The 14,240-nt window shown below is 36.6% G+C and overlaps 2 protein-coding genes across 3 annotated transcripts in view; one reads left to right on the top strand and one right to left on the bottom strand.

Moving 5' to 3' along the window:
• The window catches only part of LOC106877694 (cytosolic Fe-S cluster assembly factor narfl), a 25,574-nt gene extending 24,691 nt beyond the window's left edge, over window positions 1-883 (bottom strand). Inside the window, exon 1 of the mRNA XM_052975869.1 lies at window positions 760-883. The gene's annotated coding sequence lies outside the window, so the exon portion shown is untranslated. The remainder of the gene's footprint in view (window positions 1-759) is intronic.
• Window positions 1-13,475, top strand: part of LOC106877696 (target of rapamycin complex subunit lst8) — a 21,958-nt gene extending 8,483 nt beyond the window's left edge. Inside the window, exons 1-10 of one of the 2 annotated variants that reach the window (XM_014926650.1) lie at window positions 624-702; window positions 798-983; window positions 4,161-4,212; window positions 4,567-4,729; window positions 5,063-5,138; window positions 5,717-5,791; window positions 7,611-7,688; window positions 8,599-8,723; window positions 10,038-10,180; window positions 10,976-13,475. In XM_014926650.1, the coding sequence (XP_014782136.1) occupies window positions 801-983; window positions 4,161-4,212; window positions 4,567-4,729; window positions 5,063-5,138; window positions 5,717-5,791; window positions 7,611-7,688; window positions 8,599-8,723; window positions 10,038-10,180; window positions 10,976-11,094 (1,014 nt within the window). In that variant the 5' untranslated portion in view covers window positions 624-702; window positions 798-800 and the 3' untranslated portion in view covers window positions 11,095-13,475. Of the gene's footprint in view, window positions 1-623; window positions 703-797; window positions 984-4,160; window positions 4,213-4,566; window positions 4,730-5,062; window positions 5,139-5,716; window positions 5,792-7,610; window positions 7,689-8,598; window positions 8,724-10,037; window positions 10,181-10,975 lie in introns of those variants that run through there. The other variant, XM_014926648.2, reaches the window with a different exon arrangement.
• Window positions 13,476-14,240: the final 765 nt, after the last annotated feature.

Raw genomic sequence — 14,240 nt, forward strand, 5'->3', positions numbered from 1 at the left:
ATATATATGTGTGTGTGTGTGTGTGTGTGAGTGTGTGTATGTATGTATATGTTTGTGTGTCTGCGTTTGTCCCCAACATCGCTTGACAACCGATGCTGGTGTGTTTACATTGCCGTAACCTAGCGGTTCGGCAAAACAGACCGGTAGAATAAGTACTAGGCTTACAAAGAATAAGTCCTGGGGTCGATTTCTTCGACTAAAGGTGGTGCTCCAGCATGGCCGCAGTCAAATGACTGAAACAAGCAAAAGAGATATATTTTTTTCTCTATATATGTATATACATGTATGTGTGTGTGTAGGCATGCTGGGGCACCATTTTGGTGTATGCGAGTTGGCACTTACCAAAATTTTGTTAAGTGTCAACGTAAGAAACTCTGAAACCTCGAATCACTCTGTTGTTTCTGCTAAATATTAATAAAACTATACATATACACATATCTTGAGTTCTATTTTTCCTATCTGCATCAACATACCTCTCTATATAAATATAAATATATATAAATATATATAAATAAATATATATATATTTATATATATACATACATACATACATACATACATATACACACACATACGTGCCTATTTCTTTGTGTACGTTCTTAAGTGTCACTGTTTCTCTATAAATATGCATGTGCGTGTAATAGTTTTTTGTGTGTTCGTCCGTATGAGGAAGTTGGTGATTGCGTCTGTGAATGTCTGATTGTGAGTCCACGCTTCTTCCTCGCTCCGTCTCCGTTTCAGTTTTTTTATTATTTTTACCTTTGAATTCTGGCAGCGTTTTTTGCTCCTCGTTGTAGGTGATGAGTGATCAGAGAAGGATGCGAGGTGAATACGTACGACGAAGAGTAGAAGAGGCTTCCATGAACAACCCACCCAATTCTGCCGACCCTGTCATCTTGGTGACTGGAGGATACGACCATGGCATCAGGTTTTGGCATGCCTACAGCGGCGTGTGTAGTCGCACCGTCCAGTTCACTGATTCTGTATCCACAAACATATATACAAATATACAACACAGAAATACACACACACACACACACATGCATACACATAATATATATATATATATAATATATATACACATACACACACGTTAACATGTGTGTTTTTGTATATATATATATATATATATATACACATATATATACACATACATATATACATAATACGCACATGCGAATACAAAAATACACACATATGTATATATATATATATTTTACTGATATCTTTATTGTTGTTTATTGTTTGTTTTTTGTAGCATTTTATGGAATTTTAGTTATTTGTTTTTAAATGTTCATCTTTCTAATTGCATTTCCATCTTAGCATGCTCTTAAGATCGACCACCCCACAACTTGATTCTGTCGATGTTTGCGCAAATATTAACAATTATGGTGATTTCTTTCTTCTTTATTTACTACAAACGAGGGGACGAAAATAAACGATAATCCGTGATAATAATAGATTTGTGCTTAATATTTTAACTTTGAGATTAAAGAAGAGAGAATTATCACCAAGATAATTATGTCGACATTTAGAACACAAATACTAAACCAAGAAAATGAGAAAAGAAATCCAATTCTTTTGTTAGGATTTTTCTAATTTTACAAAAGTATTTTACATTTCTTTCTTTTGTATTTCTAAACAACACAAAAAATGTATCGAAATTACAACTTAACCAAACAAACGAAATATTAGTGTTTTATTTAATTTTTCCTTTTGGTCTCCGCAAAAAGTTACGAAAAATAGTTGGTTCCTTCTACGTCAGTTAATTTGCTAGACATAGCAGCCAAATAGACTGAATGATTTATACATCAACGTCGTTTTATTGAAGGAAAGGGCATCTTAATGTCCTGACATGTTATATCTGAATACAAAGTTGAGTTGGTCACAAAGGGATTGCCTTATATTTTTGCTCGATGAGGGCTGACTTGTGTTTGCTTAAAAACAACGTTGAGAAAAATAACAACAAAGGAAAATGAACGAACGAGAAAATGTTGAATCGATCGTTTTAAAGATTTATTTACTTTTCGTTTAGTTTTACTTTGTTTATTAACTGAATTTCAGTAATTGGCAAACATGCCCCCCCCCTACCCTTTTTTTTTTACACATATGTTGTAAAAGATATAGTTTTTCGAGTAGTGCGGGGGCAAAATAATAATAATCTTCAGAGTCTCTTGCTTTAATCTCAGAATGCTGTATACAATCCCATTGTGTATTTTAATCAGAATGCCTTTATTCGTTAATCAGGGTTTAACCTTAGGTTTGACCTGTTCAGAAATAACAGCCAAATCACGCTACCGTTGTTATAATGGATCGTGTAATCCGAGTTTTACTAACTCTGTTAGAATTAAATAACTGTTCGTGTATATGGTGTTATATGATATAACACCATATATATAAAACTTATATATGTTTTACATTTAACTTCTATGTAAAATATAAAAACCGCAATACTGTAATAGAAAAGTAGACTAAAAGAAATCCACCAGAGTCTGTATAGCTATTTTGTTAATTTCGAGTCTGATTTATTATTTAATAACAATAATTTCTAATGTACGTTTAAGACGTTATTTAAATTTTGTGGGGAGGGGCAAAGCAAAACATTTTGCTCCTAACTGGTCTCTCAGTTAATTCTGACAGGATTTGAAATCAGAACATAGATGTCTAACTAAATACTACTTTGCCTTTCTAAAACCTGCAACACACACTAAATATTAGATAGATATTTGTGTGTTTATATTTATGTATATTGGAGCACCTTTGTTGAAAATATTCCATTAACGAATGGCAAAAACAATTGCCTCCCTTTTGATTGAAGAGCGAAGTCAGAAATTAATTAGTAAATTAAAAAATAATTTCGAAAACTATTTTTTAATTATTATAAAACAAAAACGGGTGCTAGATTGGTAGAATCATCAATGTCGAACAAAATTCCTTGCAATATTTGTTGTAACTGAAGGCGGCGAGTTAGCAGGATCGTTAGCACGCCGTTCTGAGTTCAATTCTGCCGAGGTCGACTTTGCTTTTCAGCCTTTCAGGGTGAAAAGCAAAATCGACCTCGAAATAAGTACCAGGTGAGCACTGGAGTCTACGTAATTAACCCAAAATTTCAGGCCTTGTGCCTACAACGAAAAGTATTTGTTGTAGGTATCAAGTTTTGTGTTCAAATCCCGCCGAGGTTAACTTTAGTTTTCATCCTATCGGGGACCATAAAATAAAGTACCAAACATTTCGAGCCTACGCTCTTCCACAGAAAGAAACAAGGAGAGAAAAAAAATGTGTGTAGTGATTAACGATCTATCATGATATATATATATATATATATATATATATACATATATATATACACATACATACATGTAGATCACGTCCTTTTGATGTTCTTGAAAATTTTATAATTTACTTATTATTGAGTCCTTAAAAAAAACTTTAATTTGGGTGCTAGGTACAGACAATGTACAAGAGCTAGGGCAGCCCTAATTTATTGTAAAACTTAAAGGAGTGTAAATGATGTTAAATATTTGTAAAAGTGAGGAAAAAAGAAAAGGAAACATTTGACATGGGTTGAATGGTTTGACAAGATCTGACAAGTCCAGGGACTGCTTTGTTCTACAATGTCTACTTAGCCTGGTTACTGTTGCTGGATGCCCTTCCTAGTTCCTAATACTAACCACTTTACAGTGTGTACTTGGTGCTGTTCTTTTATGGCACCAATACGAATGAGGTCACCATGCAATTTGCAGGACTAAAATCCCCATCAGCTAGGGCCTACAGTAGAGAGAGACGCAGCTTAAAACTAGGGGATGAGAAGTCAAAATGTGAAAAAAAGGGGCCACTAGAGGAGGTTTGTTGCTGTTGAGGAGTTGCATGGCTCTTCTTCTTATAGAAAAGTTAGTGGGAGCAGTTGAGGTGGAAAGAAAATTAAAATAGTGATGATGAGGTGTCAGGGAGGATTGTCAAGGTACAAGGAAAATAGGGAGTAGGGGACAGGAGAATTGAGAGTGTGGGTGGGTAGAGATTGCAAGAGTGTATGGGAAAGATGGTTAGAGTGGGTGATGAGGTGAATATAATAAAGTCTGCTATGAGAGGACCCTTTGCACTTAACTCTTACATCTGTGATTTAAAAAAAAAAATTCCATTCCTTAACTGCTTTTCTTCAGCAAGTAAATGACTTAGAAATAACTCCAGACAGGCAATTTGTGGCTGGAGCTGGTATGTATTGAATATTTTTCTTTTTTCTTGCTTTGGTTTTGTTTATATTTGCTTTATATTAACCGTTCATGGCTTAGGAAAATTTCATAAAACACGCAAGGCCATGGTTAGCATTATATAGCAATAACTTTCTTGATAATTTCTGTGTGCTTGTCTTAAAATCTTCATGGAAGAATACAAAGGTAGTTTTCTGTTGAATGTCAATTCCTGAAGTAAAATTATGTAGCAACACCAAATGGCGGTGCCCCAGCATGGCCACAGCTCATGAGCTAAAACTAGATAAAATGAAAAAATATATATATATGCATGCTATGATGTAATGTGTGTGTCTTTGTTTTTGTTTTTATGATACAGGTTTCCAGCACATTCGAATGTTTGACATCAATTCCAAGAGTTCAAGTCCGTTAATAGATTATGAAGGTTTAAGTAAGAATGTTACTGCTGTTGGATTTCAAGAAGATGGTAAATGGATGTATTCTGGTGGCGAAGACATGACTACCCGAATATGGGACCAACGGTGAGTGAAGATTGGACCAACTTTTTTTATTTTTTGTGTATCTTTTTGCCCTAGTCTTCAATCATCTTTTCGTGTTTTGTCTTTAATTTACGTATTGACTCCCTGTCAAGACACACGAAAAATGTTGTATTGCAGACCTACCCAAATTGTACTGTCTGGTTGAGCCTGCTCTGGTTTTTCGGACAATCATGCCACCATTCGTGGTCCTGATCCTCCATTGCATTCAGGAGGTCAATAAGGCAACATTTGCCTACTGGGGGTCAATCTTCCCCAAAATTTCGAGCCTTGTGCCTTGAGTAGAAAAAAATATTGTCATTTGATTTTATGTTCTAGGTCTCGAAACCCTCAAAGTCAAAGGATGTTTGCTGGGAATGCTCCTGTGAATTGTGTATGCTTACACCCTAACCAGGTAAATTATTATTGTTTTTGTCATTACTACCCGTTCCCCTTCCTCCTGTGGTGGTGGTGGAGGTTCTTTTTCTGGGTTACCTATCTCACTTTTCAGCTCCTTTCTTAGAGATGCAACACTTCCTTCAACACATGCTGTTCCAAGTATTTCTGCCAACTGTGTACTTTCTATGAAGTTTGGTATTTTTGAATTTAATTTCATTTTATATTTTGAACTTGTAAAAGACACATGGAGTGTCGAAATATTGTTCATTCATTTCATTTTCTTTTTAACAAACAGTCAATATCTATTTATTACCAATAACAGTCACGCTCTTCTTGTTTCTTTACCTTTTTAGGAAAGTGGGTTATACATCATTAGATGTACACCTGACTTTCCTATATTAAATTAGAAGTGAACAGAACGCAGAACTCCAAACTGATCAACGACAACAATATTTATTTAAAGATACAGTAATGGCGACTATGCCTTTTTGGCGCCATATGACGTCACTACACCTTCATGAAGAGTAACTTGAAACTTGAAATATTATTATTATTTATTGTTGTTGTTTGATGTTGTTTATCATTTTTTTATAGGGTGAGCTTTTTATTGGTGATCAGAATGGTGTGATTCATGTGTGGGATCTGAAGAGTAACCACAAAGAACCTTGTGTAAGTTTTTACTTTTGATTTTATTAAGTTACATGTGATAGGTTTTTGAGATTCTATAGACCTAGTAGTTGTTGCTGCTCTCCTGTTCTTAGCCACCTTTCTCAGAGTAGACCCCTTACAATGACCAATACTCCAGCTGTGAACATCCTGTCATCTTTAACATGGTGTAATTTGGAGATTTAGCTGTTGTCTCGAGCAGGTCAAGCAAGTACGTAGAGGTTCCCTCATTGGCTTGTTGAACCTGTGTTTGATTTGAATGGCTGAGTGATGGTTACAATAGTACAAAATTTGTTTTGAGCTTTAAATCTATAGAAGATGGGTTTTGATGCGTATTGGGCAGTATACTGAATTTCACATAACCTCAGTTCACCTAGAGGTGAGGTGAGGTGATGTATATCATCTGAGAAAGATACTTGAGAGAGAGAGACAAACAGGCTATCCAACATTTACCCATCAGTTCTGTGACATCAATGAACAGGATTTAAGCAGTACCCTTTGAAAACGTCCTTGGTTGAGGTGCTTAGCAAACATTTGATTCCTTTGTAGAGGCTTATATAGAACTGAGACAGAATTCAAGATATTGTCCTTAATGTTTCCTTTCCTGCTACTGAGATAACCATTTTCTCCCAGTCCTTCCTCCTTTGTAATTTTCTCTGTGGCACAAGTTTTTATTGCAGATGTTAATTTTCAAACTGAACACAATAACCACATCAATCTCACTAGTTTAGGAGTGTGGGCCTTTAAAGATTACAGCCACTACCCCTTCTCCAATATTTCTGATTAGTTTATGAAGAAATGTGTTTTTTTGTCTTTCTTTTTTACAACTGAGATCAATTCTGGAACCATGTGGTTTCAAACCTGTGCTCTTCAAATGAAGTCTGAGTTATAGCCTCTCTCTCTCTCTCTCTCTCTCTCTCTCATACACACACACACCTGTAATCAATGGCACTGTTGTTTACAAGTTGTGCTCCAGCATGGCCACAGTCAAAAGACTGAAAACAAGTAAAAGAGTAAAAGAGGTGTGGGCATGACTGTATGGAAAGAAGCTTGATTCTCGGCCACATGGGTCCGGGTTTAGTCCCACTGCATGGCACCTTGAGCAAGTGTCTTCTACTATAGTGTTGGGCTAACCAAAGCCTTGTGAGTGGATTTGGGACAGAAACTGAAAGAAGCCCGCCATGTGTGTGTCTGGTTGTCAAGCAGTGGTGGGGAGACAAACACAATGCTGGTGTGTTTATGTCCGTAATGTAGCGGTTTGGCAAAAGAGGCCAATAGAATATACACTAGGCTTACAAAGAATAAGTCCTGGGGTCCATTTCTTCAACTAAAACCCTTTGAGGCAGTGCTCCAGTCAAATGACTGAAACAACTAAAAGAATCAAAGAATATATGGGATCGTACTGCTGTTACACACTTTTACATCGAAGACTGAATCGTCAAGAAGGCCATTTAATTACTTGACAAAGACTCACTTTCCAACATCTTAGAACCTCTGGAACCTCTGACCCATGTTGCGGTCTCACTGTGACATCTGCTTCCAAACTATCTCATTTCAAATAACTCAATCGTATGGCAAACCACCTTCACTGTCTCGTCACCCCCTTCTCTTTCTCAGAACATTTTAACCTCCTTTTTTAATCCTGAATACATCAACTTGCTGTTCATGTGTTTAAGCTAAACATAAACTGTGTCAGTTTCATCAGTAGTTTGAGAGGGTTAGGAAAAAAAAAAAACAAGGGTTAGTGTCATAGAATTGGTACTCTGTCGAATTTTTAAGATTTTCATTTGACTTTTTTCTTCCTTTTTTTATTTTGATTTAGATTCCGGAATTGGATGCTTCAATCCAATCCATCTGTATAGACCCAATGGGAACTATGATGGCATGTGTTAATAATAAGGTGAGTAGATGTGATGACGATGATGATGATGTGGATAGTTTTTGAAACTGTATTTTCAATTTCCTAATGTTTTTTAATGCTGAATTAATGCAGGCTGTTCGGAAGTGTCCTGGAGCTCATCTGCCAGCCTAAGGATTAAATGTTTTGGTGGCTTTGAATCTGTTGAGCTCATCTGTTGTTCTGTGTCTCCGCTTTGAAACGCTCTTGCTGTCCATCGAGAGGTTGTCCTTTATTGTTAGATGGACATGACTTCTCTTTTGGCTTTATGGCTGCAGATATGTAGAGAAGCAGCAGATGTGTGTGTGATTTCGATATGGACATTGTATTTTGTCTTTTAAGGGTCTACTATAGATTCTGGCATCCAGTTTTTGCTTGGGTGTGTGCATGCGCGTATGTGTGTGTGTGTGTGTGTGTGAAGAGCAAAGGGTCAGCTACTAGAAAACTTATGGTAGTAATTATATTGCTGTTGTTGATTGCATTTTGCGATGGAGGGACTGTGAGCGCTGCTTAATCTCCCTAATCTTGGGGTCTTTAATCAATAGTCTTATTTACGATACTAATACATCACCTGCACCTTATGAAGATATTATTTACTTTGCCTGTGATGCTATACTTTATTCTTTCACCTACTTCTACTCTTTCCTTTCCCTTTTTCTTCCTTCTCTATCACTTTCTCCTCCTTTCATTCCCCCGTTTTCTTTTTTCCCTCTTTTTTTAACTGTGTACTTACATTAGCTTTCACTATTTAGTTCCTTTTTCTTAGCGACTGCTTTGCCAGAGGAATCAATTTGGGAAGCAATCAGAGAGGAAGAGGAAGAGGCTCTGCATGTGTGTGTGTGTGTGTTTGCGGAATACAATGAATGAAAGAGGTGAGCAAAGATGCTTATTAATTCTGCTGTTTCTGTTGCAGGGACGGTGCTATGTCTGGTCTCTGAGTGGCAGCCATAAGAGCGAGTGTTCATTTCTCCATAAACGAGCCGAGTTCCAAGCCCATAAGCGATACGCTCTTAAGTGTATGTTCAGTCCTGACTCAACGTAAGAAATACTTTCTTCTTCAAGAAAATCCTCTTGAAGAGTTTTCTGCTGTCATTTATTTATTGTTCATTTCTATCATTTCCAATTTGCTTTTCACTATTTTTTTAAATATTTTTTTTTCTTTCTGTTTATAATTCCATATCCTCACGTATCATAAGAAGGTTGGATAGTTTTACAAATTTTGACATTTGCAGCAAGTTTTATTCTGTAGATTTTTTTTTTTTTTTGTTTATAACTAGATAACTGTTCCTATCTTCATTCACTTAGTTCAAATGAAGGTCATAGCAATGTCAACTGAGAAGCAATAGCAGTTATGTACCTTGTACAGGGATTCTTTTGAACAATAGAGATTAATTAGTGCAGAACATGGAATTAGTCTCAGAAGGAAATCCATCCTGTTGTAATTGTTATTTTCATATTTATGCCATCACTGAGACGATGGTCCTCACGGAGGCAACAGGCCTCACAGAAGCAATGACACTGGTGTCATGTAACAGGCATGTAAAAAGCACCATTCAAGTGCTGGGCCTCACAGAAGCAATGTAACTGATGCCAGTGGCATGTAAAAAGCACCCATTACACTCTTGGAGTGGTTGGCGTTGGGAAGGGCATCCAACTGTAGAAACCATGCCAAATCAGTCTGGTCAAACCATCCAACCCATGCTGGCATGGACAATGGATGTTAAATGATGATGATGATGATGATAAGTATTGCAACGTCATCTTAACCTTATAAGAATCATAGCATCATAACTGCAATATGAATATTATGATATAGCTTTAAGATTTTAGCTGTGACATAACTATAATATCATAGCAATTATCACGACAACTATTTTCATAATTAATGCCTATATGAAGACCAGAAAGCTATATGTTTACTTAATATGTCTGTAGGCACACTAGCTGTGTTCTTTATGCAGTAGTAGGAATATGTGTAGACACACTAACTGTGGTACATATAGTGAAGGCGCAACGGCTGACTGATACTACATGCAGCATATAGACCAGGCGTAGGTCTCTTGGATTATTACTTGTTTTCATCAATGGCTCACTTTCTGTGCTCAGGACACTTCATCAACCAAGAAGAGGTGGCAGTTTCAGTTAAAGAGTTTTTGTCATTTTGAAGGACAAGAACTGGGATCACAGAACTGGCAGACAAGTGGCTTCAAGCAGTGCAACATGATAGACTCTGCTTTCAATGCTAGGCTGCTTTTGTAGTATCTTGATGAATAAAGTAGATAAATTTCCAAAATATTGCCGAACTTTTCACTTGAACACAAATCATTAATATAAACTGTTTTTCAATCGCAGGCTCTTGGCCACGACTTCTGCTGATTGCACTGCTGTGATCTGGAAAACTGCTGACTTTTCAAAGTTAACAGAATTGAAGGACAACACTCAGCGCTGGGTATGGGACTGCGCTTTCAGTGGCGATTCACAATACATAATTACTGGTAAGGCTGTTTCTCCCTCCACCTCTCTACTCTGCCTCCCACCTTATTTACAAGATCTCCTCTGGCTTCAATATTTTATTTTTGTATTGTTTTTGTATATCTTAGCTCTCTCCTCCTCCTCCATACTCTTCTTTTACCTCTTGCCGTCTCCCTGGTCTACATTTTACCTCTCCTTCTATATAGTCTGTATTTGAACTCTCTTCTATAAAGTTTGTTCTATTAAAAAAACCACATTCCATGTTGATTCTTGCTTTTGCATTTTTACTTTTGGTAAAGTCTGATACCAAAAATACAAAACTTTACATCTCTTGAGTACTGTTCTCTTCCTTACTCAAGGGTATTCTTTAAATATGTTTCATTGTCATCTTCATATATATATATATATATATATATATATTATAAATACAAACACACACACACACACGTGTATTTGTGTCTCCTTGTTTGGACACCATGCAATAGTTTCAAATGAGTGTCATTCATTTTCAATCTTCCATAAATACATGTCCAGCCACAAGTCTTGGTTTGGTGACTGAAAGGGCAAATCTGTCTTAACAAACTCCTTTTAACTCATGCAAGCATAGAAATTAAATGGAATTTATTAAAGCATAGATATTAGAATTAGAATTAAATGGGATTAAAATGATACTATGTAATCTGAAACATGCAGTTATACATGTGAGTGTGATTATGTGTTTCAGCTAATTTTCATGTTGGTGTTCTTTATATTAGAATCTCTTTGAATAATAATAATAACCATGCATTTTCTTTATGTTTGTTTTTCAATCTTTACAGCTTCATCAGACAATGTGGCTCGACTTTGGAGCGTGGAGAGTGGAGAAGTTCGCAGGGAATACAAAGGTCACCAAAAAGCCATAATCAGCCTGGCTTTTCGGGATGAAGTATTGTCTTAACTATGTTGCAAGGCCTGCTAGTAAGGCATGGCTGATACCAGTTTAGTTGTTTTTTTTTTTTATCTTTTCCACGGGGGTGCAAACCCAACTTGGCTACTAAAGAGAAGTTTATTCGTGGATGTGCACTTGACTGATAATTTGTTGTTCAGTCATTTCCTGCACCCATCAGACATTTTAATTTAATTTTATTTGTTTATTATTTTTTAAGATCTTTTTTGTTTTTTTTTGTTTTTTTTTGTTTTTGTTTTTGAGAAAATGATGTTTACTTAAAGTCTGAACAATTCTGTAACAATGAAGGAGGACAAGGATTTTTCCCCAGGAATTGTTGCAACTGAATTTCATCGTTCCATGGGTAAGAGTTCTAAAGAGCAGTGGAGGCAGTTGTTGGGGAGCTGGTTCCGAGGTGGAAACAACATTTTTTTAATACTTTTCTGTTTCTATATTTTTGTGTGTTTATCTTCTCTTTAGTGGTGCTTGTTTCTGACCCTTAATTTGCACTGCTGCGATGCAAGTTGTGCAGCGTGGGAAGGTGAAAGGCATTTCAAGCATAAATTAAGAGGAATCAAAATTTAAAAAGAAATATTTTTTTTTTAATTTCATAAAATAATTTTGTGTGTGTGTGTGTGTGCATGTGTGTCTATGTGTGTGGGTGGGTGGGTGTGTATGTTATTTAATCTCTGGTTAGCCCCGTTTGAGCAGACCTATGCACAAAGGCATTCCAGATATGACCATTGAAACTTTCTAGAAGTACCTTGGACTAAATTATCCAATGTGTCCTTGGATTTTTGTTTTTAGACAGTAGAGTATAATTTGAGAGAGATTTGCTGCTATTTCTAGCAGGTTTAATAATGCTGTAGAAGCTCCCACTGTGTTGAGCAAATGTGACTGCTCAGAAACATGTATGGTAGATACAGTAGACAGTTGCCTGTGTTGTCATGGCAACTCACAGCATTCAAGCATTTACAATGATGTTTATTATTATTATGGAAAAATGACACTTGAGTGTGATGGAAACCGATCGATGAAAGATGCAGAAAGTCAGGTTTGGCAGCCAAGTAGGAAACCTATTTGAAGTGGTGGGGACACTTTTTGTACTAAGTTCAATTTAAAATATGTACCAGTAATATAACTAGAACACTTGTGGTGATGGTGGTGGTAATTGCATTGCTGGAGCTGGTAAAGTTTTACTTCCGCTGGCCCAACCCTTTGTCTATAAAAAAAGTTTGGTGGTTTGGTGATGAGTCCTTCTCAAATGAAATCCTTGTTATCTCTTTTCATCTCTTTACCACCATCTTCTAACACTATCATCTGATCATCTGTCTCTAAATCACGTTCGTGATGGATGGTTGGTGGGTGATCATAGTAGTAGTGACAGTAGTGGTTGTAGTTGAGGGTTGTGGCACTTTTGATAAATGAAATTTAATGTAAAACCAGAAACCAAATGCTTGGATCGACTGGGACTGAGTCTGTGTTAGGGGGGGGGGAGAAGAAGAGATTTGGTGGTGGTTATCATTTCTCCTCAGCAGACATACTCAGAAGTATTCCAGCTGTGGCCATTAAGGCTGTTAAGGGACTATATTGGACTACATTAGCTAATGTTCTCTTTATTTAAGACAGTAGGGTTGATTTGAGGGAGATTTTGGTTCTATTTCCCCTTGTCTCATGTTGTTTGTGTCAATTGAAGATTGATGTGGGGGCCTCCTCCACTTCTTCTTTCAAGTACAATAAACTGAGCAGTTTACGTATCTGTTACATCGAGACATTCTTGAAACGCTGTTGTGGGCTGATTTCCATGCTCGAATAAATATATTTCTCATCCTCAGCAATTGGTTGTGGATTTTTGCATATAAGAGTGGAGAGTCTTTGTGTTCACCAGACATGATCCCCACCGTCACTTTAATTGAAAGAATGACACACTTGCAGTTATTGGCTGAGAGAGGGAGAGAGAGAGAGAGAGACCAGTATGTTGAACACCTGGAATGCATCTCAGGCGGACTCTGTCATCTCCATCCCATTAACACTGATGCCACAAACAAGCCAATTCAGGCTGCTTGCATGTAGGGGGCAAAGGAGCTGCTCTCTCATATTTAAGCACCCTTACCTTAACAAACTAAAACATTGTTAATAATTGTTACTTGTGTCTCACACACACACACACGCTTCTCTTTTTTACCTGGAGCATATTTTGGAAATGATGTTTGGCTGAAGGAAGAAGTGAAAACAAGCAAATAAAGACGATAGTAGTGGGGGTGGTGATAATGATAGAAAAAAAGTAACGTTACACACTAAAATGTAATTGAATTGGTGGAGGTGACTTGTTGTTGTTTAATCCCAGATCAGTTCTCATTGAATAAAAATCAAAAATATTCCAACCATATTCATCCCATTTTTTTCTCCCTTCAATGACGACATCATTCATATAATGTTCTTTTTTTTTTTTTTTTTTAAGATGGCATGTTGTATGTGAAGAGGGTTTCGTGTCCTTTCCAGTGAACTGAATGACTGTAGACTTCCTTGTTGGCTTGTCCTTACTTTGATGTCAGTGTTTTTGGTGGGGAAGAGTGTTGGGTGGGGGTGGTTGAATGGTTTTCAAGAATCTAGGTTTGACTCTAATCATTTCTCTAATCATTTTTGCAGCTGACTCCAGCAATTATGTTAATAATAATAATGATGATGATGGTGATGATAATTATAATAATAGTTAAAATCCAGCTGATGTCAAATTTGCCTTTCAACCTTAAAGAGTTGATAAAATAAAGTACTACTCAATTACTGGTGGGGGGAGTGATAATTATCATTTTGACAGAATCCACTTTTCCATGGGCCAAATGGAGTTTACTGAGGTAGATTTTCTATGGCAAGTTGCCTTTCCTATCATCAACAGTGGTTTCCAAGGAAGGTAGTATTTTCCCAAGACCAGACATATTTTGGCGAAATAATGAAAAGGAATGACCCTGCTTGTATGACAACGTTGATGTCAAACGGAAACGCAAAGACACACGGTCCGGCATGTATTCGTACATATATATGCAAACATGCATATATTCATACATACGTGTAGGGGGAGTTACGAAGTTCAACAAGTTAAGAGAGGAAAGATATTTTACTAAATGATTAACACAAAAGAAAAACATGGCTATATGAAT

The sequence above is a fragment of the Octopus bimaculoides genome, chromosome 22 (assembly GCF_001194135.2).
Source record: "Octopus bimaculoides isolate UCB-OBI-ISO-001 chromosome 22, ASM119413v2, whole genome shotgun sequence".
NCBI classification, from domain to species: domain Eukaryota; kingdom Metazoa; phylum Mollusca; class Cephalopoda; order Octopoda; family Octopodidae; genus Octopus; species Octopus bimaculoides.